Here is a 27,720-nt window from a genome sequence, read left to right on the forward strand (position 1 = left end):
AGGAAAAGTAGGTGGCAGAGTTCGCACATGTCCTTTAGGGAAGAAAATTTCCCATCCTTACCTGGTCTGGTCTACATGGGGTTCCAGACCCACGGCAATGTAGTTGGCTCTTATAAGCCCTCTAGGCAATTAGAAATGGGCAAGAAATGCGGGCCTAGCCAATCACACCCACATTCGGTGAATGAATAAAAAAAGTTCTCTGAAAATACAGCTAGTTCTTCTGTAATGCGATGGTTGCATTCTTGTGCAACCCCGTGCTATAGAAAAATCACACTTTTATAAACAGCGCTTAAAAAAATTGGCATTGCAATCACACAACAGTCAACATGTTTTAAAAGTTCATGCTTTAGAAATGTCCCCAGTTTGTCAATCCCATTATAGCGAATTTGCTTTAATGAAACGCACATTACGGCAGAACAACCTGCTTAGGGGAAGTGCTCAAAGATTGAAAATGGGACATCCTTATTCCAGAAAGGGTATAAAGAGATTCATACAGCAGATTGGTCAGTTCAATATCAGTGTTAGGCAAGGTATTAGAAAGAACAATTAGGAGAAAAAGGCCAACAAGGACTTGGAGAGATTGATGGTAATTAAGGAGAGGCTACTTCGAATTGTAAAATATAGATCATGTTCAACTAAACAATTGTTTGAGGAATGGAAATGGTTGATGAATGTGTGCATGGGGTGTATATGATTTTATTAAAGCTTTTCACAAAGTATCACATAAAAGGCTGGTTAATACAACTGAGTTTCAAGGAATAGTGTCATTGTTGACTTGAATAATTAACTCAGTGGCTGTTTCTCAAACCATAAGATAGTTCATACTGGTGTTCCTGAATAGTCACTCTTAGGATCACTGCTTTTTGATATACATAAATGATTTGGATACCAAAAAAATTAAAACCTCTAAATTTGCTAAACATGCCAAATTTTGAGGTATGCCAAAGTGAGTATCATGCCAGATAATTGCACAGGACATATCAAGACTAGGGAGGAACAGCCAATTGACAGATTAAAGTTAATGCTGTACAACTGTGCAAGTTCATGACAGGTTAAGATAGAGAATGAAAAGTTTTTCCCGTTATCTAACGGGAAAGGAGTAGGAAACACAGATTTAAGTTTTTGGGCTAATGATACATGCAGTATGTGAGGAAGTCACTTTCTTCATTGAAGCAGTGAGTGGCAATGATCTAGAACATTCTACCTATGTCAGTGGTGGATTTAGAGGCAATCCACGATTTTAAAATGAAATAAACTCGCCAGGCTACAGAGAATAAACGGCAGAATGGGAGCAACTGGATTACTCTACAGAAAGCTTGCATGGTTAAATGCTATTCCTTCTGTGAGTAATGACTATATGAGCCATGCCATATAAATATATTAAAATATACCGGAAACACAAGTAAATTATGCAATCCCAGGTTTCTCAACAGAAAGATGATTTTAAAGAGAGGATAAACTAATTTTACCGCTGTAATATTGAAATATTACTCTCCAACTTAGGAATTATGGAATCAACTTTATGATTTATAAATTTTTGTGATATCTTGAAAATACTCACTACTTGTTGAACTTGTCCATCCTCTCCTATACGATGAATATGAACTTGCTGAGCATTTGCCAATGCATAGTGGAGGGTCTGTGCCTGATTCTGCTGTAAATCTCCAGAAGATGATACTGATCCTTGTATCCCACCTTGATAAATAGAAGAGGAAGAAAATTGCAGGTAACATAAATTTTAAATATGACAGAACTTTCATTGATAAACATGACATTTTGAATTTACCAATTTTCAAATATAGATACTGATATTTTGATTCGATTAGATTAGATTTGATTTCCTACAGTATCAAAACAGGCCCTTTTGCCCAACAAGTCCATACTGACCCTCCAAACAGTAACCAATCCAGACCCAGTCCCCTAGCCTATATTTTCCCCTCACTAATACACCTAACCCTATGGGCAATTTAGCATAGTCAATTCACCTAACCTGCACATCTTTGGACTGTGGGAGGAAACCGGAACACCCGGAGGAAACCCACGCAGACTCTGGGAGAATGTGCAAACTCCACACAGACAGTTACCCAAGATGGGAATCGAACCCGGATCCCTGGCTCTTTGAGGCAACATACAGTAATAGAGATGTACAGCATGGAAACAGACCCTTCGGTCCAACCCGTCCATGCCGACCAGATATCCCAACCCAAGCTAGTCTCACCTGCCAGCACCCGGCCCATATCCCTCCAAACCCTTCCTATTCATATACCCATCCAAATATCTCTTAAATGTTGCAATTGTACCAGCCTCCACCACATCCTCTGGCAGCTCATTCCATACACTTACCACCCTCTGTGTGAAAACGTTGCCCCTTAGGTCTCTTTTATATCTTTCCCCTCTCACCCTAAACCTGTGCCCTCTAGTTCTGGACTCCTCGACCCCAGGGAAAAGACTTTACCTATTTATCCTATCCATGCCGCTCATAATTTTGTAAACCTCTATAAGGTCACCCCTCAGCCTCCTACGCTCCAGGGAAAACAGCCTCAGCCTGTTCAGCCTCTCCCTATAGCTCAAATCCTCCAACCCTGGCAACATCCTTGTAAATCTTGTCTGAACCCTTTCAAGTTTCACAACATCTTTCCAATAGGAAGGAGACCAGACTGCACACAATATTCCAACAGTGGCCTAACCAATGTCCTGAATAGCCGCAACATGACCTCCCAACTCCTGTACTCAATACTCTGACCAATAAAGGAAAGCATGCCAAACACTTTCTTCACTATCCTATCTACCTGTGACTCTACTTTCAAGGAGCTATGAACCTGCACTCCAAGGTCTCTTTGTTCAGCAACAGTCCCTGGGACCTTACCATTAAGTGTATAAGTCCTGCTAAGATTTGCTTTCCCAAAGTGCAGCACCTCACATTTATCTGAATTATCTGCCACTTCTCAGCCCATTGGCCCATCTGGTCCAGATCCTGTTGTAATCTGAGGTAACCTTCTTCGCTGTCCATATGCCTCCAATTTTGGTATCATCTGCAATCTTACTAATTGCATCTCTTATGCTCACATCCAAATAATTTATGTAAATGACAAAAAGTAGAGGTACCCAGCACCATCCTTGTGGCACTCCACTGGTCACAGGCTTCCAGTCTGAAAAACAACCCTTCACCACCACCCTCTGTCTTCTACCTTTGAGCCAGTTCTGTATCCAAATGGCTAGTTCTCCCTGTATTCCATGAGATCTAACCTTGCTAATCAGTCTCCCATGGGGAAACTTGTCGAATGCCTTATTGAAGTCCATATAGATCATATCTACTGCTCTGCTCTCATCAATCCTCTTTGTTACTTCATCAAAAAAACTCAATCAAGTTTGTGAGACATGATTTCACACAAAAAGCCATGCTGACTGTCCTTAATCAATCCTTCCCTTTCCAAATACATGTACGTCCTGTCCCTCAGGATTCCCTCCAACAACTTACCCACCAACAAGGTCAGGCTCACCAGTCTGTAGTTCCCTGGCTTGTTCTGACGGCCCTTCTTAAACTGTGGCTCCACATTAGCCAACCTCCAGTCTTCCGGCACCTCACCTGTGACTATCAATGATACAAATATCTCAGCAAGAGGCCCAGCAATCACTTCTCTAGCTTCCCACAGAGTTCTCGGATACACCTGATCAAATCCTGGGGATTTATCCACCTTTACCTGTTTCAAGACATCCAGCACTTGCTCCTCTATAATCTTGACAGTTTGCAAGATGTCACTATCTATTTCCCTACAGTCTATATCTTCCATATCCTTTTCCACAGTTAGTATCTCCCCCATTTTCTGCGGCTCCACACAAAGGCCGCCTTGCTGATCTTTGAGGGGCCCTATTCTCTCCCTCGTTACCCTTTTGTCCTTAATGTATTTGTAAAAACCCTTTGGATCCTCCTTAATTCTATTTGTCAAAGCTATTTCATGTCCCCATTTGCCCTACTGATTTCCCTCTTAAGTACACTCCTACTGCCTTTATACTCTTCTAAGGATTCCCTCGATCTATCCTGTCTATACCTTACATATGCTTCCTTCTTTTTCTTAACCAAACCCTCAGATTCTTTAGTCATCCTGCATTCCCTATACCTACCAGCCTTTCCTTTCACCCTGACAGGAATATACTTTTTCTGGATTCTCGTGATCTCATTTCTGAAGGCTTCCCATTTGCCTGCCGTCCCTTTACCTGCAAAATCTGCCTCCAATCAGCTTTCAAAAGATCTTGCCTAATACCATCAAAATTGGCCTTTTTCCAATTTAGAACTTCAACTTTTAGATTTGGTCCATTCTTTTCCATCACTATTTTAAAACTAATAGAATTATGGTCGCTGGCCCCAAAGTGCTCCCCCACTGACACCTCAGTCACCTGCCCTGCCTTATTTCCCAAGAGTAAGTCAGGTTTTGCCCCTTCTCTAGTTGGTGCATCCACATACTGAATCAGAAAATTGTCTTGTACGCACTTAACAAATTCCTCTCCATCTAAACCTTTAACACTATGGCAGTCCCAGTCTATGCTTGGAAAGTTAAAATCCCCTACCATAATCACCCTATTATTCATATAGATAGTTGAGATCTCCTTACAAGTTTATTTCTCAATTTCCCTCTGACTATTAGGGGGTCTATAATACAATCCCAAAAAGGTGATCATCCCTTTCTTATTTCTCAGTTACACCCAATTAACTTCCCTGGATGTAGTTCCGGGAATATCCTCCCTCAGCACAGCTGTAATGCCTTATCAAAAATGCCACACCCCCTCCTCTTTTGCCTCCCTTTCTATCCTTCCTGTAGCAGCAGGTCATTCCATATGTGTACCACCCTCTGTGTAAAAACGTTACCCCTCAGGTTTCCTTTTATTCTTTCACCTCTAACCTTCTGATGCTCTCTGATCCTCGATTTGCCAACCCTGGGAAAAAGACTCAGTGCAAGACTTCACACTATCTACACTAAACTCCATTTGCCATTTCTTGGCCCACTTTATCCAACCAACCAATGTCCTGCAGCAATTTCTGATAGCTTTACTCACTGGCCACAATACTGGCTATTGTAGTGTCATCTGCAAATTTACTAATCATGCCTAGTACATTCTCATCCAAATCATGATATCGATAAACAGTAATGGGCCCAACACCAACCTGAGGCACTCCACTAGTCACAGGCCTCCAGTCCGACAAGCATCTTTTCACTATAACTCTCTGCTTCCTACCATCAAGACAAGCCAATTGTGTATCCAATTTGGCATCACCCCCCACCCCGCCCAGATTCCATGTGGTCTAACTTACCAGAGTAGCCTACCATGTGGAACGTTATCAGAACTCTCCCTGAAATCTACATGGACTACGTCTACTACCCCGCCCTCATCAACCTTCCTGGTCACCTCAAAGAACTCTAACATGTTTGTGAGGCATGATCTCCCACACACAAAGCTATGCTGACTATTCTTAATCAAACCCTGTCTTTCCAAATGCATAAAAATCTTATTTTAGAATCTTCTCAAGTAACGTACTGACCACAATGTCAGGCTTACTGGTCTATAGTTCCCAGGTTTTCTTTGCAGCCCTTCTTGAATAAGAGCACAACATTCACTACCTTCCAGTTCTTCCCAGACCTCAAACATGGCTAACAATGATGCAAATACATCACCTAGGGCCCCCACAATTTCTTCTCTAACCTCTTGCAGTATTCTTGGATATATCTGGTCAGGACCAGGAGATTTATCCACCTTCACACATTCTAATATATCATATACCTCCTCCAAGGTGATATGGACTGTCCCCAAGATATCACCAGTTACTTCCCAAGTTTTCATATCTTTCTCCATAGTAAACACAGAGGAGAAATATTAATTCAGTGCCTCGCCCATCTCCTGCAGTTCTACGCATACATGTCCACTTTGGTCCTTGACGTGTCCTGTTCTCTCTCGTTATTCTTTTCTCCTTTAATATACTTTAAGAACCTCGGGGGATTCACCCCAATCACCTCAGCCAAGGCTATCTCGTGCCTCCCTTTTTGTCATCCTGATTTCCTTCTTCAATACATTGGGATACAGAATTAGCTCAAAGGTAGAAGACAGAGGATGGTGGTGGAGGGTTATTTTTCAGACTGGAGGCCTGAGACCAGTGGAGTGCCACAAGGATCGGTGCTGGGTCCACTATTTTTCATCATTTATATAAATGATTTGGATGTGAGCATAAGAGGTAATAGTTAGTAAGTTTGCAGATGACACCAAAATTGGTAGTGTATTGGACAGCGAAGAAGGTTACCTCAGGTTATTGCGGGATCTTGATCAGATGGGCCAATGGGCTGAGAAGTGGCAGATGGAATTTAATTCAGATCAATGTGAGGTGCTGCATTTTGTGAAAGCAAATCTTATCTGGAATTATACACTTAATGGTAAGGTCCTAGGGAGTGTTGCTGAACAAAGAGACCTTGGAGTGCAGGTTCATAGCTCCTTGAAAATGGGGTCGCAGATAGATAGGATAGTGAAGAAGGCGTTTGGTATGCTTTCTTGTATTGGTCAGAGTTGGGAGTACAGAAGTTGGGAGGTCATGTTTTGGCTGTACAGGACATTGGTTAGGCCACTGTTGGAATATTGCGTGCAGTTCTGGTCTCTTTCCCATCGAAGGATGTTGTGAAACTTGAAAGGGTTCAGAAAAGGTATACAAGGATGTTGCCAGGGTTGGAGGATTTGAGCCATCAGGAAGGGTTGAACAGGCTGGAGCGTCGGAGGCTGAGGGGTGACCACATAGAGGTTTATAAAATCATGAGAGGCATGGATAGGATAAATACACAAAGTATTTTCTCTGGAATGGGTTAAGTTCTGAACTAGAGGGCATAGGTTTAGGGTGAGAGGGAAAAGATATAAAAGAGACCAAAGGGGCAACTTTTTCACTCAGAGGGTGGTATGTGTAGGAATAAGCTGCCAGAGGAAGTGGTGGAGGCTAGTACAATTCCAACATTTAAAAGGCATCTAGATGAGTATATGAATAGGAAGTGTTTGGAGGGATATGGGCCAGGTGCTGGCAGGTGGGACTAGGTTGAGTTGGGATATCTGGTCGCCATGGACGAGTTGGACCGTGCTGTTTCCATGCTGTACATCTCTATGACTCTATGACTAAACTCCTATATCCATTCAGGAATTCCCTTGATCCTAGCTACCTGTACCTGAGCAATACCTCCTTTTTTCTGGTCAAATGTTCTAATGTTATACTCTTGCTCCTATCAAACTAACTATCACCACTATCAATTTATTCATTATGAATTTTCTCCTTACCCCAAAGTATTTCATTGGAGCCAAAATATAAACTAACTCTTTGGGGTTCATTAACTTATCGCATATTATGAATAATTTGTTAATATGTCTTTTTTTTAATTCACTTCTGGGACAATGGCATCAGTGGTTGGCCAACATTTGTTGCCTATCCTTAGTTGCTTTTGAATTGAGTGGTTTGCTTGGCCATTTCAGAGGGCAGGTGAGAGTGAATCATATTGCTGAGAGTCTGGAGTCACATGTTGGACAGGTCAGGTGAGGAATTGCAGGTTTCCTTCCCTGAAGGACGCTAGTGAACCAGTTGGGCTTTTCCAACAATCAACCATGGTTTCATGGTCATCAGTAGATTTTTAATTCCAGATTATTACTGAATTCAAATCCCACCATCTGCCGTGACAGGTTCCCAGAACATTAACTGAGTTTTGGATTAATAGTCTAGCAATAATATCACTCGGCCGTCTTCTCCCCGACTTATGGTTTAATTTCAAACACACTGAAGACATTATTTTCTGTCCCCATTCTAAACTCAATTTCCTGGTTACAGACTCCATCCTTGACAACAGTTTAATTTAGTGATTAAGTGACAACAGTGATTAATTTAACCCATTTACATAATCTTTTAATAATCTATTTCCACCTGCATAACATCATTTGATCTTTCTGTTGTTTCATCTCATGAAACATTCATCATTCCTTCATGTCAGAGGTGACGTAACGGAAAGGCAGAAGATCCTAAGAGGACTTGACCAGGTGGACGTGGAAAGGATGATTCTTGTGGAAAAATCTAGAACAAGGGGTCATAGTTTAAAAATAAGGAGTCACCCATTTAAGACAGAGACAAGGAAAACTGAAGGTTCAAAATCTTTGGAATTTTCCTTCTCAAAAGGCAGTGGATGGAGATTCTTTAAATATTTTTAAGACAACGGTAGATAGATTCTTGATTACTGAAGGGATAAAAGATTATCAGCAACATGCAGGAATAGAAAGTTGAGGTTATGTGGAACAAGTTGAAGCAGCCGAGTGGTCTACTGTTGCTCCTTGTTCCTATGTTTATGTCTTAACTATCAGTATTCACCTCTTATTACATGTTTGTGACCAATTGGTATGCTTATCCAATGAGGCATTCAGAAAGGCTATTTAATTACTGATTTTCTCAAATTCTCTTGAACTCCAAGAAGAGGAATAATCAGCATTTTCTAATGCTAAATACTTTATTATTAAAGATTCTATCATATTTTCCAGCCCCAGTTATCATACCTCTTACTTCTGCAATTGATTCTTCATCCTCCTTTCTTTACATTAATGAGCTTTCAAATGTCATTTTGTCAAACTCAAAGTTTACACAACATTTCACTTTTCCTTCAACTTTAATTTCTTGCTTTTCTATTTCTCTCATCTGTCACTTGACTGTGATATGAAATCCATTCAAAAAATCTGCATTTTCAATTTCCCCAATTGTTAAGCTTTTTAATTAACTACACTTCAAAAATAACCAAAGACGCCAATACTCAGCTAAACTGAGTCAAGTACAAAAACCGGTTAAAGAAAACAAAGACTGATAATAGAAAATTCCAATGAAAAAGTGTATCAGAGGCAATTTTAAAAGTAATCAGACGTGTTTTTCAGTTATTTAGAGATCAGAGAATTGTCAACTATTACACTGAGCCACTGAAAAATTGGTTACAAAGGAATTACCTAGCATAGTGGAAATATTGAATGAGTACGCAATATCAATCTTCATTTCTGAAGATGGTGCATGATTATTGGAATTGAGTGATTTGACTATTGAATGTTATAAACTTTTAATTATGTTTATGGTTGTGGACAACATTCACTAGGTCAGCTTTTATTGCAAAGCTCTAGAGAAGGTCGTGGTAAGTTGGCTTTTTGACTTGCAATTCTTGGGGTGTAGATATATCAACAATGCTATATTTTAGCATTTTAGTCCAGTGACAATGAAGGAACAACAACATAGTCCCAAGTCAGGATGTCATTAGCTCGAAAGGGATCTTGTTGGTGGCAATGTTCCCGTGCATTTGCTGCCCTATAGCCTTCTAGATGGTGGAGGTCATGGGTTTGAAAGGTTCTATCAGAGGACCCTTGACGTAATGCACCTTGTAAAGGGTACACACTCCTTCCATGTTGCACCAGTGAAGAGAGTGAATGTTGAAGTTGATGGATGGGTGATAATCAACTGGGCTGCTTTATCCTGAATGGTGTCAAGTTTATTGAGCATTTCACAAACTGTACTCATCTGGGCTAGCAGTGAGTTATTCGTGATTTGTGCTTTCTGGATGGTGGATAGACATTGGAGAGACAGGAGGTGAGTTACTAGGCATAGAATTCCTAGTCTTTAACCTGTTCTTGTAGCCACAAATAGCTTCATAAGGCCGGTCCAGTTCAGTTTCTGATCAATGGTAAACCCCAAGATGTTGCCAGTGGGTGAATCAGTGATAGTAAAGCAACTGAACGTCAAGGGATTTTCATTTGTTGGAGATAGTCATTATCTTGCTCTCGTGTGGTGCAAATGTTACTTGTCACTTATTAGTCCAATGTCCAGGTTGTCCAGGTCTTGCTGCATTCAGACAAAGACTACTTCAATGTCTGGAGAGGGGTAAATAGTGTTCAACATTGCACAGTGAACCACCCCACCTCTGATGAAGTGGTTGGTCCAAGGAGTGACAAGGAGTGAGGCTAGTTCTAGAGTTCAATCTATCAGCAGTATTCCTACAATTTTCTGAAGAATTCTTGTAGAGATGTCCTGGGCTAAAATGATTAGCCTCCAACAACCACAAACAGCTTCTTAATTTCCCACCCCATCTAACCACCACCCCTCCCAACCCCACCCATTTCTTTCACCTCCAGTTTTGCTAAGGCTCCTTGTTGCTATTCTTGGTCAAATGTTGTGTTGATGATAGGGGCAGACAGTCAACCTCCAAGGTTCAGCTCTTTTGTCCATGCTTCAACAAGAGCTGCCAAAAGTACAGGAGCAGAGTCATCCAGATTGAAGCCAAACTGAGCATCAGTGAGTAGATTATTCCTCTCCAAAAGCCACTTGTTGGAATTGTTAATTACTCCTTTCATCAGTTTGATGATCACATGTAGATTGCCAGAGTAGTAATTGGCGAGGTTGGATTTGTACACAAGATTTACAAGGATGTTGCTCAGGTTGGAGGATTTCAGCTATTGGGAGAGGCTGAATCGGCCAGGGCTGTTTTCCCTGGAGTTTTGGAGGCTTAGGGGTGACGTTATAGAGGTTTATAAAATCATGAGGGGCATGGATGGGATAAACAGACAAGGTCTTTTTCATGGGTTTGGGTAGTCCAAAACTAGAGGGCGTAGGCTCAGAGTGAGAGGGGAAAGATATAAAAGGGATCTAAGGAGCAACGTTTTCACGCAGAAGATGGTTGCGTGAAAAAGATGGAATGAGCTGCCAGAGGAAGTGGTGGAGGCTGGTACAATTACAGCATTTAAAAGGCAAATGGATGGGTATATGATAGAAAGGGTTTAGAGGGATATAGGCCAAGTGTTGCAAATGGGACTATATTATGTTAGGATATCTGGTCATCATGCACGAGTTGGACCAAAGGGTGTGTTTTCAGGCTGTACATCGCTATGACTCTGACATGACTGGCAATTTTCCACATAGTTAAGGAGATCCCAGGGGTACTGGAACAGCCTGACAAGGAGTGAGGCTAGTTCTAGGTACAAATCTTCGTATGATGTCGACAATTTTGTCAGGGGCACAGTCTTTATAATATCCAGTGTCTTTAGCCATTTCATGATATCACCTAGTGAATCAAGTTGGGGCAGCAAATCAAGGCAGCGATGGATCAGCCACTTTTGACTGAAAATGGATGCAAAAACTTCAGTCTTGTTTTTAGACCTGATATGAAGTCTGGTACATGTGCTGCTTCTGCAGGCCCTCGTGAACTCTTCATTGAATCAGGTTCCCCTAACTTCTTTCCATGAGAAGAAGAAATACCTTCTATCTGTTGCCGAAGTAGAAATGTTAATTCACTATCGCTGATGCAAAAGTTTTCATCGTAGAAATAAATGGGCAAATTTCTGCACAACAGCTTGCAATATTTTCACCAATAACATCTTAATTTGTTTCACAGTGTGTCTTGATTATTGTCATAGCAACAAATTTTCATCAAAATTTCCATATCGGTCACCTCACTTTCAGTAAGACAATTCCAACCTTCCTTCTGAAAAATTTGCATCATTTGTTTTTACTTCTCCCTTCTCTCACCTTAAAAATATGCCCTCTAGTCTTAAAATCCCTCATCCTAGGAAAAAAAAATCCTGTGATTCACCTTATCTACACCCTTCGTGATTTTATAAAGCACTGGAAATGATTCCTGCTTTTCACTGTATCAATTCCAAAACAGATGACAAAAAAGCCTGAAAATACATTGGTCTGTTAGAATCTACAGACCGAAAAAAGATTGGGTAACTTCTTTGCAAAACAACTTGTTTAGGATTTACCAACCCTATTTTAATATTTTACCTCTGATCTCCTACTTTTATCTCAAAAAACTCAAGAGTAAATTGCAGGAATAATTGCTATTTCTTAATCTCAAACTTTGAAGTGGATGTTAGGAAAAAATAAACCCAATGTAATTTCAGTTTTTGTCATACAAGTGATCTTCTGAAAACTACTTGCAATTCATTGAAGAGAAGGAATGAAATGCTATTGAACTGATTAGTTAGCTTTCTATGACAGTAGTAAGTATATTTAGCTCATGATGTCGATCTGTCCTGTGCCTCTGCTTTTTTTATTTCCTGATGATTTCAATAAGACGACACAAGGACAAAGAAAAAATATCTAAGGTTTATTCAAAGACTCCTGAAAAATTTACTATCAGCTGGTTAAGAATTACATTGGGGAAAAACAGCTCAATTCACAGCATGTAAATTATGTGGGCCTATATGGAGGACAGAAAAAATAGTCTGAACACAATAAGGGTTGCATATAGGACAAAAGACAATGGAAATATTATTCCAAAGTGAGTTAAGTCACAGCAATGACACAATTTCTTCAAAATTAGTTAAATACATAGACAGATGTTTCAGCTAATAACACACTTTTATGAATTCAATGCTTGCTCAAAGAAATACTTAGGAAATCTGTTTGAAATCTATCACAACAATTTAAGTTTCAGTAGATAATCATTCATGGATAAATTATTGAGAACACTGCAAAATTCCTCGCCTTAATTAGGAGTAGAGGATTACATAATATTTTCTCTTAGATTCGACAAACCCCTCAGACTGTCTACCAATAGTCAGAAGGAAATACAGAGGAACCTTGATTATCTGGCATTCAATTAACTGAATATCGGATTATCCAGCAAGATCGCAAGGTCCCGATGCTCGGCTAAACAATGTTATCCAGGCTTCGATTAACCGAACGAAATACTGCCCACCCATGTCCTTTGGATTATCAAGGTTCCTCTGTAATTTGAAGGAAACAGACCCCCAAAATATTGCTGCACACCACACTTGCTCCACTATTTTAAGTCCATGCTTTAATATTTTCCATGTTTTAATTCTTGTTACATGTATCATAAACTTTTTTTCCTTCATCATTCAAAAAGGTAAGATGTTGCCCCGATTCCCACACCTCAACAACATTATGCTAAACAGCTCCAAGACACTTTAATGTATCAACTGACACAGCGTGATGGCAACAGTACAACCAAAGGTTCTGCATATCCAAGGTCAACTAAGCCCTGTGTAATTGTTATTACATCAATGTTTCTTCCCTAAAGTCAAAATGTTTAAAATCATTATGCGGAATAGAATAAATAACCAAAAAGCTTATGTTAATTAATTAACTCAGAGCAAGATCAGCTTGTTTCACCTTGGCTTGTCTTCTGAGTGGTACTCAGGACTTTCTTATTCCCTAATTTATATCTCTGCATTAACACAAAGCAAAATAAGATTGGAATATGTAAAAATCACAAAAGCCGGGCCTAGTAAACGTTATTTAATCAAAGCAAACAAAGCATGTCGAAAAATAGAAATGTTTGAATAGTTAAAAATATTATTAGATCACCAGCATCTAAGCCATTTCCCAAATAAGATGGCATATCTTAAAATTTAAACTTTGTCAAGGATAAATGATACTTGAAAACAGACCAACAATAATGGTTTAAAATTCTTGAACAAGCCCATTCATTTCTATTCCTGTGAACAGCAATACAACTTAAAAGGAAGTAAAAGTTTCATTTCACTAGTTCGGTAAAAGTACGTAACAGTTTATTAATTAAGATCTACAAGAACTATATTATGCCTTGTTATATTTCTATGCTGTCAATTATTTTGTAAAGTAAATTATGGACTTAGGACTCGGATGTAGGACTAAATCAATTACACTCTAACTGAGTGACAATGGAGCTAGAAACTGAATCAAACACGAACTTTGATAGTGTTGGTGATTCAGAAGCACATTGATTTTAATAGCTCAGTGTTGGGACAGAACAAGGACATTTCACATCACCTGGTTCAGCCTGAACATGTATGAATTTGGGATAGAATAGGAGACAATGTATGTCGCTTTTGACAATAGCCAAATTCAATAGCTATAGTCTTCCCAAAGTTCAAGCAGAGAAAATTATGACTCCCCCAAATTCAGACAAAATATCTTTCAAAGACATTGCTCAAAGTCAAGGATATTAAAAATGGAAAAGGGAATGTCATCAAATGACTGATAAATGATGAAAAAGAGAGGGCTTGGAGAAGAGTTCATAGATAGAAACTTTACATGTTCCGGAGCTAATATTATAGGACTGAAGATGAAACCATTGCTGAATATCTATTATGACAGCTAGGACACAAATCACTTGGGGAAGGATCCGTAGGAGGTAGACGTAGGATGCAATGAGAAAGAAGAGCACAGTAGCTGACCATGTTTAAATACAAAGAGAATAAAGAGAAATGCTAAGCTTGTTGCTGGTTTTGACTAAGTCATAGACTTAATGAATGGATAGAGTAGAAGCAAAAATGAAGCAATGTAAAGGAAAGAGAAAAAAAGAGACTAACTAAGGTGGCAATGATGTGTTCAGCTCCATAATTTTGATTTCAAATTGAAAAGTGCTACCTCAATTTACAGAATGCAGAATAAAGTCAGAAAACAATATACAAACGATCTTCACTCCTGAATACTTTTCTGGAGAGCAAAATTGATGATTACGTTAAACTATAAGTAAAACAGGCATGATTGCTTTATTGAATTAAATTATATTATATGCATGCCTTTGAATATCAAAAATTCAACAAATAACTAGGATGTGAGAAATATCTTTCTTTGGTAATGTACGCAGCATCTACTTTTGTACCTGTTCCACTCATGACTGAAGATGAGGGTGTCCTTCGGGCAAAACCTTTTACTGCCAAACTTTGTCCACGCTGCTTTCTGTGCCAAGCTGTTCGACATTTTGAATCTATGCTCTGTTTTATTCTGTACCAGTCTGATTCAGTGATTCCAAATTTATGGAAAAGGTGACCTACAAGTATAAAAAGCACCAAATTTGAACAGTCAGTTTGCTGAAACAATAGCTTGAAACGGTTTGCTTTTATGCCAACATGAAATTGAGAAATTAAGGGAAATAATTTCAGTAACATTGCTCATCATAAAATAATATTCTTTTAAATACTGCATTTGCTTATAGTCACAGATCCTTTCACAGTAATCTTAACTCTAAACTGATGACTATCCTACAATGCCTATGTTATTTTTCAATTTAAAAATAACTGTCAATAATTAAAGTTGATGATATTTAATAGTTGAAATAGTATGTAATTAAACACACCATTAATTATGTCCAAACTTGACAGCTAATCTAGAAACTGTTATTTAAAGGTGCGTCATAAGTTTTCTAAAACTGATAAACTGTTACCTAGCTTCTTATTCAAACATCATCTGGCTTTCTACTCAAATGTCGTAAATACAATGCTACTAAAGTAGTGGACTCAGGCTACATTTGTCTCAAAATAAATCAAGTGAAATAACATTTTTCAAGCCATCAAAAGGATATTTAGATTAGAGTTAATTCCTGTAAAGGAAAATTGGCACAGAAAATTAATTTGAAGCAATGAGGTCTCATTCATTTATATTTTAAATTCTTAGAATTCTTATAGGTGGGACCGAAAGTAAACAAGGAGCACCCATTGATCTTGTGATCAGTAATTGATAAAGGGTGACCACAAGATCACAAAATATAGGCGCAGAAATGGGCGATTCAGCCGATCAAGTCTGTTCCACCAATAAAACAATGCCTGTTCTAATAATCCTCATTTCTACTGCCTTATGCTTAGAACCCTTGATCCCATTACTGATTTTAAAAAAGTCTATCTTACCCTCGAATACACTTAATGATCCAGTTTAGACAGCCCTCTTGTAAAAGAAAATCCACAGGTTAATAACACTCAGAAAATTCCTCCTCATCTCTCTTGCTCTTGAGATTATGCCCTCTGGTCCTAGATATTCTGACAGGGGGGATAACATCTCCACATCTAAACCTGTCAAGCCCTTTATGTTTCAATAAAGCCTCCTCTCATTCTTCTAAACTCTAATGAATACAAATCCAATCTACACAACCACTACTCATAGGAGGATTCGTCTAAAGCTGCAGTTTTGATCAATTACAGTGAAGTGATCCAGCCGTAGCCAATGACAAGCTGCTGGTCTTAGCACTATATCTGTCAGAGGGTGCTTGCACTGCTTGACACTTCTGATGAGAGGCAAAAGCTGACATCACACAACTGCCAGAAGCATCCAATGCTTTCTCTTCAACTGCAAGTCTCTCCACAGAACAGATGATGTGGATGAGATCCAGCTGGAAAGAGGCAAGATCCCCAGTAAAAGGTCAACCAGCTAAGGATCAGATCTCTCAACATTTCTAAGCTTGTGCAGCCCAGGCTCTCTCACCAGATAACTGCTCCTTTAAATTATGCCTTCTTTCCAAGGGAGTTAGTGAGCATGCATTCCCATGGGGTCGGGGAGTCCAGAACTAGAGGGCACAGGTTTAGGGTGAGAGGGGAAAAATATAAAAGAAACCTAAGGGATAACGTTTTCATGCAGAGGGTGGCTCGTGTATGGAATAAGCTGCCAGAGGATGTGATGGAGGCTGGTACAATTGCAACATTTAAAAGGCATTTGGATGGGTATATGAATAGGAAGGGTTTGGAGGGATATGGGCCGGGTGCTGGCAGGTGGGACTAGATTGGGTTGGGATATCTGGTCGGCATGCTGTACATCTCTGTGACTCTACGACTCTCTGACTGAATTGTTCTCTTTGCAGGAGAAAGTTAAAAGATGCAACTGAACAACACTCAGAACATAATTGGAGAAATAGTGGTTTAACGATTGTCCTTCTATAACACAATGTTTGCATTCTTGGAAAAATCACACTTTAGAAACAGTGCTTAAAATATTGGTGATGTAATTGCATTACAGTCAACACATATTTTAAAAGTTTGTGCTTTAGAAACAGTATCCCCAATTCATCAATCACATTATAGAGAATTTGTTAAAGAAACGCGCGTTATCACAGAACAATCTGCAGTCATATAAATATCATGGTACTTACATCGAATTCCATAGATCATTAAAGGATCCAGCTGCTTTTTGCCATGTTTTCCCTGCCCTGAGAGATTGGATACAGCTTGTATCTCACGATGAAACAGATAGTCCAAGAGTGTCAATGCCATTTTTTCAGCTGTTCGGCAATTTGTGGCAACATGTAGCATATCAGCAGGAGTGATGGGACACCTAACCCGCATCTCAGGGTTATTCTCATCGCCAAGCCAGGTCCCATTGGGGAAATCCTCTGGAAAAAAATGTATTATACAATTCAAAGTTCAGAAATAGTAGACAAACAGCAATTCTGAAATCAATTATTGCATATGGCTTCAATTTGGATAGTTACTATTAGAAATAATTCTCTACTACAGATTGTTCAGAAACATAAAATAGCACATCTGAACAGAAAAGCTAGCTAGTGATGCCATACCAGCAACACACAAGAGTAGACATTTAGCTCTTTGAGCCTGCTCTGCCATTCAATGAAATCATGCCTGATTTGATTTAAAACTCAACTCTATATTTCTGCATAACCTGCAAATCTGTTCAATTTGTCTTCTATCTCTTTATCCTCTATTTCTAATTCCCCAGACTTAGTTACTTGGTTAACACTTTATTTTAAAATATCCAAAGTAACTTTTCTTATGTGTGATTTTAGTTTTGGCGAACTATTTCTCACTGTGTCCCTCCTTATTAATTTTTTTTAGCAATTCTTTGCTGTTTTTAAAGTTCTGTTCAAGCTTCTGACCTGACACCTATCTTTGCACAGTTATGTCTTTTCTTGCTGTTTTGTACTATTACTGACTTTTCCTGTTGAACATGGATGGCGAGTCCACGCCTTAGAATTTCTCTTACTTGTTGCAATATATCTTATTGTGTTTTTTTTTGGAATATTTGCATTCTTTAAATGTTTGCAACAGCATCTCTACTGACCTATTTCTGAACCTTACTTGCCGGTTCATGTTTGAAAGTCCTGCTTTCCTGCCCTCATAATTGCCTCCAGTTAAATTCAAAATAGAAGACGAGGACCAACAATTCTCCCTGAAAATATACATAAAATTCAATAATCTCATGTCTGCTGTCACCTCCTGAGGGCAGTAATTAATCTGATCTCATTGGCCAAAATTGGGCTGAACACAGCTAGTTCTCTGATTGGTGCCATGACATGCTAGTCTAAGAAACTGTCATGATAATGTTCAATTAGTTCCTCATCTTGGCTGCTTTTCCCCCATTTATTTTTTCCAATCTAAATGTAGGTTAAGATCCCCCATGATATTTGCTAAGCCCTTTTAAAAAAGTTCCACTTCTTCCTTGGAGTTAGTTAGGGGACCACGTACACAACTCCCACAACCAACCTCTTGCCTTCATATTTCCTCACCTCTAGCCAAACTGCTTCCACATCCTGGTTTCTTGCATTTAGGTCATGCCTTTCCATTGTGCTAATATCATTTTTAATTAACAGTGCCACTCTAATATCTTTCCTAGATTCCTGTCCTTCCTAAATGTCATGTTCCTTTCAATATTTGGGTCCCAATCTCTGTCATCCAACAATTACATCTTAGTCACAGCCACCAGGCAGACATTACTACTTTATCTCATTTGGCACTAGTTTTGTTTAGGATGCGATGTGAATTCAAATACTGTTCAAGTTTTGACCTTTTATTATTTTTCTAACCTTTTGTCTTATCTAATTTGTTCTTAAGTCTATATTCTCTGTTCCTTCCTGTTAGCTGTTTATGAATTCCCACATTAATTTCTTCCTGTTACCTTTTCCCCTGTCTTTGATTCATTGCAGCTTCCCAAACTTGGGCTCTTGACTCCATTCATAGTTTAAAACCCCACTCAACATCACTAGTCACGTGGTTCACAAGAACACCAGTCCCAATGGTACAGATTCCACTTTCCCATTCACAGTCTTCAACACATTACCGATGAGGAGGAGCACCTCACCAAGACCCTCCGAACACCTCCACTCTCACTGGCTTGAAAGGATATTGGAGCGGGGGAGGAGGGTGGGGGAGGGTTCCATTTGTTGTGGCCCACATTGGGGCAATTAACATATGCAAGACTAGGAAGGAAGACCTGTTTGGGGATTATCAAGCTCTAGTAACAAAATTAACAAACAGGTCCTCACGGGTCATTATCTCTGGATTACTGGCCAAGCCATATGCAAATTGGCTTACGAATAAGACAATTAGGGAAGTAAATTAGGGCAGGCACGGTGGCACAGTGGTTAGCACTGCTGCCTCACAGCGCCAGAGACCTGGGTTCAATTCCTGCCTCAGGCGACTGACTGTGTGGAGTTTGCACATTCTCCCCGTGTCTGCGTGGGTTTCCTCCGGGTGCTCCGGTTTCCTCCCACAGTCCAAAGATGTGCAGGTTAGGTGAATTGGCCATGCTAAATTGCCCGTAGTGTTAGGTAAGGGGTAGATGTAGGGGTATGGGTGGGTTGCGCTTCGGCGGGGCGGTGTGGACTTGTTGGGCCGAAGGGCCTGTTTCCACACTGTAAGTAATCTAATCTAATCTAAACTCATGACTCAGGGAGTAGTGTGGGTTAAGAGGGGTTTCATTTCTTGGGGCATTGGCATCAGTTTTGAAATGGGGGATTGGTACCGAAGGGATGGTCTCCACTGAACCAATCTGGAACAGGTGTTCTAACGAAAAGGATAAATAGGGTGGTTACTATGGCTTTAAACTAGTCAATCAGCAACAGGGAAAGGAAAATGAAAGGAAGTCTGATGGTAAATAGAAAGGTAAGCAGCAGGTTAGCATGTGTGCAGGGGGGTTTAAGTACAAAGCAGACTATGAAAGAAGTAAAAGGATAACTCAGGAGATATTAGAGATATTGGAAATCACAAGGGTAAGAAAACTAGCATAACAGCACTTAATGTGAATGCTCGTTGCATTCATTATAAGGTGGATGAGTTAATGGCACCAATCATCGCGAATGAATATGATTTAGTAGCCACTGCAGAATAATCGTTACAAGATGGTCATAACAGGGAGTTAAATATCCAGGGGTATCAAACTATTCGGAAGGACAGACAGGAAATTAAGGTGGTGTAGCTCTAATATTCAAGGATGACAGGTGAGAGGTGGTACAGGTTCTATGGAGAATAATGTTGAATCCATTTGGGTGGAAATTAGAAATTCTAAGAAAAAAATGTCACTGATAGGCATAGTCTATAGGACACCAAATAATAACATCATATTGGGCGGACAATAAACAAAGAACTAACGAATGCCCCTAACAATGGTATGGCAATTATCATGGGGGATTTTAATCTACATGTCGATTGTTTGAACCAACTCGGTCTTTGGAATTCCCTTTTTAAAAAGGTGATAAAAACAGTGCCTCAATATTTTTAAGATAGAGGTGGATAGATCCTTGGTATGCAAAGAGATTAAATGTTACTGAAGTTAAGCAAGACATTGGATTTGTGGTTACAAATCAGATCAGCCATGACCATACTAAACTTCATAGGAAGGATGCCAGTAATCAAGGCTCTGAGGTGGTGAGAGAAGCCCACAGTTTCATCAAGGTTCAAGGGCTGACTAACTGCTTCTCCTAATCCACAACAATTCCTGAAGAAAGGTTCTTGTGTAGCCGACAACTCTAGCTTTGCTCTCATTGTCTATTTCCTGACCCTTGGGATACCAATGCAACAGTGGTATAACTTAAATTGGACATTATTACTTTTAAGGGTTCAAATTTCATTTGACCGTAAAGGTGGAGATGAAAGACGAATGTGGTTTCCCAATGGCAGACCCAGGAGGATGGAATCAATGTTTCCCTGTCACCACCCTGCCCTATCACCAAACCCAGTAACTGGCAAAAGCATATGGTCACTGCTGTCTATGGCTGCCCAGAGAGCAAAATAAGTAAAAAGCCAGTCATACAGTGAAATGAACATACAGGTCATAATGGACCTCCATTGTGAATGATACATGACAAGTGGGATCAGTATGTATCATTCACCCATTGTACGTCTTTACTTTCTGGGTATCTAGTGGCCAGGTAACCAATCCAGAGTGATGATCCATCAGTTGTGGTCTTGTTGTATTTATACATTTATAGAAGTCCTATTTAGAAGGCATTCCCAACCTCCTCTCTTACTCCTTTATACATCAGCAGCTCACACCTCATAAAAAGGCTTGCAATTTTTCACTTTTCATTTTTCATACTGCATCTCCTACTGATCAAATAGCCACAGGAATCTGCCTGTAATTCTTCACTGGATGGAGCTTCTACAGGCAGTGTCTCAACTGATTACACCTTCCAAAATTACTTCCAGGTTTCACTACCAACATTTCCCCATTCCCCATCTAGAATTCATCCTGGATTGGGAAGAGACACCCTGGTACAAAAATAATTGCTCGATAATAGGGTTAACATATTAGCATAAACGGAAAACTGTTTGGCTAAAAGCAGGGAGTAAGGATCTTGAGACCATCACTATTTCTCTTTTATTTTTCTCATTTTTGGTTTAGAACTGTGAGTTGCAGCAAGAATACACTTTGAACAGCAGTTTGCTTTAAAAATGTGAACAAAAGACAGATGTTTGCTGTTGGGAACTGGCTGGAAAGGTAATTACTGATCTCAGGACACTTTAGATGTTTTAGCAGAGAAATGTTGCTACACTAACGGACTGGCAGCTGGCTGAATGCTGAATTGGTCAATCAAGGGAGGACAGGTGCTAGCCAGCAAACCACAGAGAATGTTAAAAAAAAAGGGAACTGGCTATAACTGGGTTCTGGGCAGGAAGTTGTTTTGTTTTGGAAGCTTCCAGATTGTTGCTGTGTTTTTGATCTTTGCTCATTATTATAGTTATCAACTTGTTGAAAAGTTCTAAAAGAATCCTAGTGTGTAATAAATAAATAAAATGTCTCCAGCAATCTGTGGAAGTAATTGAACTGACGAGTGACTTTGGTAATCAAGCATGATATACAGTCATGTGTGCCTGTACCACCAGCCATCAGCCAAGGATTTCATGAAGGTCTGGTATTCATTGTTGAAATGGTTATTCAACTGGCGGATTTAAATTTATATATTTTTAAAATTTATCCCTAATCTGTGTGTGTCTGTCTCTTTGCAAGTGTGAGTGGGAATTTATGATCAAAGAACATTGGGTTTAAATTTTAGATTTAATTAGATTGCCTTGAAGTTTCTCTGTTCTGCTAAAGTTTCATTATTAACAACAAATTATTACTTTTTGTTTAAAACTATAAACTTGATGTCGAAGATCTGTTAACTGTAAATTCTGGTTAGGAACAACCTAGCAACTGAGCACTTTTGAATGCTTTGATTTCATTGTGTTGTGAATCCAGTGACAGTGAGGCTGAATTGGTTTGGCTTGCTACTCCTGTGTCATAACAGGATAAATTGGTAATTTTCAGATTGGCACTTTGGCAAGTAGGATAGAAGCATGCCACTTAAATAGAAAAAGAAGGCAAAACACTGCAGTTGAGACGAATACGATCCAATACTTAAATGATGATACATTAATACATGTGCATACGCAGTACATTGGGACGGCAAATTGGCTTTGGCATTTATTGTAAAGGGAATGAAATATACAAGGAGGTAAGTTTTGCTACAATTCTTTGGGACAGTGGTGAGACTGTATCTGGAGTGCGATGCATATTTTTCATCTCCATGAGAAAGGAGATAATAGCATTTGAAGTAGTTCAAAGAAGGTTCATTTACTCGTTCTTGGGATGAAGGTATTCATAGAATCATACAGGACAGATGCAGTCCTTTGGACCAGCAAGTCTCTACCACCAAAAATATACTACTACCTACACCATTCCCATAGACCGGAATGTTATGATACTTGAAATGCTCATCCAAGTACTTTTTGAAGGTTGTGATGCTTTCTACTTCAACTACCTTCCCCTGCAGTGCATTCTAGATCCCTGCCACCCTCTGGATGAAAAGGTTTTTCCTCAAATCCCCTCAAAGCCTTTCACTTTAAAATGATGACCTCTTGTTATTTATTCTTTAACTGAAGGGAACAGCAGCTTTTACCCTGTCTTTGCTCTTCAATCTTATACATCTCTAATAATTAGGTACCGCCATAGTGTTAGGTGAAGGGATAAATGTAGGGGTATCGGTGGGTTGCACTTCGGCGGGTCGGTGTGGACTTGTTGGGCCGAAGGGCCTGTTTCCACACTGTAAGTAATCTAATCATCTACATCTCCTCTGCTCCAAAGTAACAACCTTGCTTATCCAGTCTGTATTCGGAGGTGAAATGCTCCAAGTCAACATCCTGGTGAATCTCCTTTGCACTCCATCCATTGCAATCACATTCTTCCCATGGTGACCGGAACTCCAGCTGTGACCTAACCAAAGTTCTATACAGCTCCAACACAACCTCCCAACTCTGATAATCTATGGAATATTGTTAAGGCAGAGTTAGATTCTTCATAGTCATGTCTTGGATTGGGGGGGGGGGGGAGCAGATAGTTGTGATCTTATGGGTAATTTTAGCCTTTTGGCAAACAGTTAAAGCTTCACAAACATGATGAGCAATTATGCCAATTTTATATAAAAACCAGATCGGCTTGCTATGAAATTAAATAGTAAATCCAGACTGCTGACTAGGCAAGTAGGTGATGCCAAAGGTTAGTCAACCTTTATGGTTATAAAAGGGGATAAAACTGGTAAGAGGAGTCATGGACACGGCCATCTCCTGTTTACATGACTCTTTGACAAATAAGCTCAGAGTTGAGGTCCCTGTGAATGGGAACATGACATCAAACAATCCAGAAGACTGGGAGAAAACATAAACTTAGGCACATCGCAATATTGACAGTGACAATCCCAGGTCAACCATTGCAAATAGAAGACCCATATTACGGAACTCACGGAGGAAGACTCATCAGAATGAACCTGACCAATTCTCCACACACAGATAGTATCTAGATTCTAAAATAAAACAGATAATGTGTTGATTGTGTGCTTACCAAGAACTAAAGAGTTATTAATAAAAAGAAGAAGCTGTGTTGAATTCTCATTTGGCTGCCTGTCCTTTATCTGTCATGAAATTCTCTAATGGAAAATGGGATCAACACAGGAAAGCAGAGTCAAGGCCACAATCAGATCATCAATGATCTCATAAAACGGCAGAGCCTACTCAAAAGACAAAATGGCCTACTCAATACATAATAGACAATAGACAATAGGTGCAGGAGTAGGCCATTCTGCCCTTCGGGCCTGCACCACCATTCATTATGATCATGACTGATCATCCTCAATCAGTATCCTGTTCCTGCCTTATCTCCATAACCCTTGATTCCACTGTCCTTGAGAGCTCTATCCAACTCCTTCTTAAATGAATCAGAGACTGGGCCTCCCACTGCCTTCTGGGGCAGAGCATTCCACACACCCACCACACTCTGGGTGAAGAGGTTTCTCCTCATCTCTGTCCTAAGTGGCCTACCCCTTATTTTTAAGCTGTGTCCTCTGGTTCGGGACTCACCCATCAGCGGAAACATGTTTCCTGCCTCCAGAGTGTCCAATCCTTTCATAATCTTATACGTCTCAATCAGATCCCCTCTCAGTCTTCTAAACTCAAGGGTATACAAGCCCAGTCGCTCCAGTCTTTCAGAGTAAGGTAGTCACGCCATTCCAGGAATTGACCTCGTGAACCTACGCTGCACTCCCTCAATAGCCAGAATGTCTTTCTTCAAATTTGGAGACCAGAACCGCGCACAATATTCCAGATGCAGTCTCACCAGGGCCCTGTACAGCTGCAGAAGAACCTCTTTGCTTCTATACTCAATCCCTCTTGTTATGAAGGCCAGCATGCTATTAGCTTTCTTCACTACCTGCTGTACCTGCATGCTTGCCTTCATTGACTGGTGTACAAGAACACCCAGATCTCTTTGTACTGCCCCTTTATCTAACTAGATTCCATTTAGGTAGTAATCTGCCTTCCTTTTCTTGCCACCAAAGTGGATAACCATACATTTATCCACATTAAACTGCATTTGCCATGCATCTGACCACTCACCTAACCTGTCCAGGTCACCCTGTAATCTCCTAACATCCTCCTCACATTTCACCCTGCCACCCAGCTTTGTATCATCAGCAAATTTGCGAATGTTATTACTAATACCATCTTCTATATCATTAATATATATTGTAAAAAGCTGCGGTCCCAGCACTGATCCCTGCGGTACCCCACTGGTCACTGCCTGCCATTCCGAAACGGAGCCGTTTATCACTACTCTTTGTTTCCTATTTTCAATTTTCAATCCAAGTCAGTACTTTGCCCCCAGTACCATGTGCCCTAAGTTTGCTCACTAACCTTCTATGTGGGACTTTATCAAAGGCTTTCTGAAAATCCTGGTACACTACATCCACTGGATCTCCCTTGTCCATCTTCAGAGTTACATCCTCAAAAAATTCCAGAAGATTAGTCAAGCATGATTTCCCCTTCATAAATCCATGCTGACTCTGACCTATCCTGTTACTATCCGGATGTGTTGTAATTTCATCCTTTATAATTGACTCCAGCATCTTTCCCACCACTGAGGTCAGACTAACTGGTCTATAATTTCCTGCTTTCTCTCTCACTCCTTTCTTAAAAAGTGGTACAACATTAGCCACCCTCCAATCCGCAGGAACTGATCCTGAATCTATCGAACTCTGGAAAATAATCACCAACGCATCCACGATTTCTAGAGCCACCTCCTTCAGTACCCTAGGATGTAGACCATCAGACCCCGGGGACTTATTAGCCTTCAGACCTAACAGTCTCTCCAACACCAATTCCTGGCAAATAAAAATTCCCCTCAGTTCAGGTCCTTCAGCCACTGTTACCACTGGGAGATTACTTGTGTCTTCCCCAATGAACACAGATCTGAAGTACCAATTCAACTCTTCTGTCATTTCTTTGTTCCCCATAATATATTCCCCTGTTTGTCTTCAAGGGCCCAATTTTAGTCTTAATTTTTTTTTTTCCCTTTCACATACCTAAAAAAACTTTTACTATCCTCCTTTATATTTTTGGCCAGTTTACCTTCGTACCTCATTTTTTCTTTGCGCATTTCCTTCTTAGTAATCCTCTGTTCTTCTTTAAAAGCTTCCCAGTCCTCTCTGTTTTCCCACTCATCTTTGCTATGTTATACTTTTTCTCTTTTGACTTTATATGTTTCTTAACTTCCCTCGTCAGCCACGGCCACCCCTGCCTCCTCATAGGATCTTTCTTCCTTTTTGGAATTAACTGATCCTGCATCTTTTGCATTATACCCAGAAATATCTGTCATTGTTCCTCCACTGTCATCCCTGCTAAGGTATTGCACGATTGAACTTTGGCCAGCTCCTCCATTATAGCTCCATAGTTCCCTTTATTCAACTGAAATATTGTCACGACCAATTGTACACTCTCCCTTTCAAATTGCTCCTTTCAAAATACTCCTACTCCAAATTCTTATCATTACGTGTGTGCCCATTTAAAAGTCCATTCCATGTGTACTAACATTCCATAACAAGACACTCAAATTCAACAACAGCTATTGCTGTGACAAACATGGCAGATGTGTCACAGATCAGGTTTGCTTCCAATGTTTCACTTTCAACCCAACATACCCTCTCCTCTCCCGCCTTTCATTTGGTACCAATATTGAAACAATTGAGGTTACAGAGTAACTATTGAGTCTTTATAAGATGAATCAGAAAATCTGTTACATGCTAGGTTTTAGTTTTGTCATTTCCATATTTATAAAAAGTAAAAATAAGGACATATGCAAGATTTTGGAATCAAAAACAGATTCATTGAGTCATCAGCAGTACTATGAAGTTCCACTTCCTCAGCAATAATCTATATACTGGTACTCAGATTGGTTTCGGTCTGCATTGGTCTGGACAGTTGCAGCTCCAACACTCAAAACAATCAACCGCATCCAGTACAAAGCAGCTCATTTGATTGGCACACCCTCCATTACCTTCACTCCTTTCACCACAAACACTTAGTCATTGCACTGTGTACCACGTAAAGGACACATTACAGGAACTCACAAAGACTCCTTCAATGGTGTCTGCCAAACCTGCAACTTCTATCACTTAGAAGAACACGGGCAGCAAATGCACAGGAACACCACTACCTGAAATTTCCCCTCAAAGACACACCATTTTGTGCAGAATTATACTGCAGGTCCTTTCACTGTCTTTGAGGCAAAATCCTGGGGGTGCCTTCCTCATAGCGATGTGGGTGCATCTACACTCCAAGGACTGCAGTGGTTCAAGGAGGCATTACTTTCTCCAGGGCACTGCGAGTTGGGTAACAAATGCTGACATAGACTGTGATATCCACATACCAACAAAGAGTGCTTAAAGCAAGTTGATACCTTTTGGCACTGCTTTCTAAGATTTTCCTTGCCCTCAACTGGAGTAAAAGACAAAACACCAAAAGTATGATAGACATCACTTTCCTCATTGCATATTTTGTATTTTTTATTAATCCTTGTCATTAAAATATGCACAATAGTCTCTAGCACATATCTTGGGTAGATCTGAAGCCACCTTGTGATGTAAATCAGAACTAAACCCACATAATGATGCATGAATACACAGCAATACTTCTAGAGAAATCATGAAACTATAGAATTCCCCATATTACAGCCATTAAGATTTTACAGCCAGTGACATCATTTTGGAGTGGGATATAATCCAAGGCTGTGAAAAGCGCCAAAACAGTGCATGTCAATATTTTTCCTTCCTCTTTGCAAAATATTTTGGAGTAAATATGGAAAACTGGCCAGGTAGCACTAGAAGCATAATCGTATTTCAAATTATACTATAGTGACACGTGCGCAGAATATAAGCA

At 39.9% G+C, this 27,720-nt stretch overlaps 1 protein-coding gene across 2 annotated transcripts in view; it reads right to left on the minus strand.

Moving 5' to 3' along the window:
* Positions 1–27,720, minus strand: part of banp (BTG3 associated nuclear protein) — a 233,643-nt gene that overhangs the window by 89,949 nt on the left and 115,974 nt on the right. Inside the window, exons 7-9 of one of the 2 annotated variants that reach the window (XM_072596119.1) lie at positions 16,896–17,135; positions 14,643–14,810; positions 1,562–1,695 (exon numbers count right to left, since the gene is read on the minus strand). In XM_072596119.1, coding sequence (XP_072452220.1) covers positions 1,562–1,695; positions 14,643–14,810; positions 16,896–17,135 — 542 coding nt within the window. Of the gene's footprint in view, positions 1–1,560; positions 1,696–14,642; positions 14,811–16,895; positions 17,136–27,720 lie in introns of both variants that reach the window. The other variant, XM_072596118.1, reaches the window with a different exon arrangement.

This window comes from Chiloscyllium punctatum, chromosome 26 (assembly GCF_047496795.1).
Source record: "Chiloscyllium punctatum isolate Juve2018m chromosome 26, sChiPun1.3, whole genome shotgun sequence".
Taxonomy (NCBI): domain Eukaryota; kingdom Metazoa; phylum Chordata; class Chondrichthyes; order Orectolobiformes; family Hemiscylliidae; genus Chiloscyllium; species Chiloscyllium punctatum.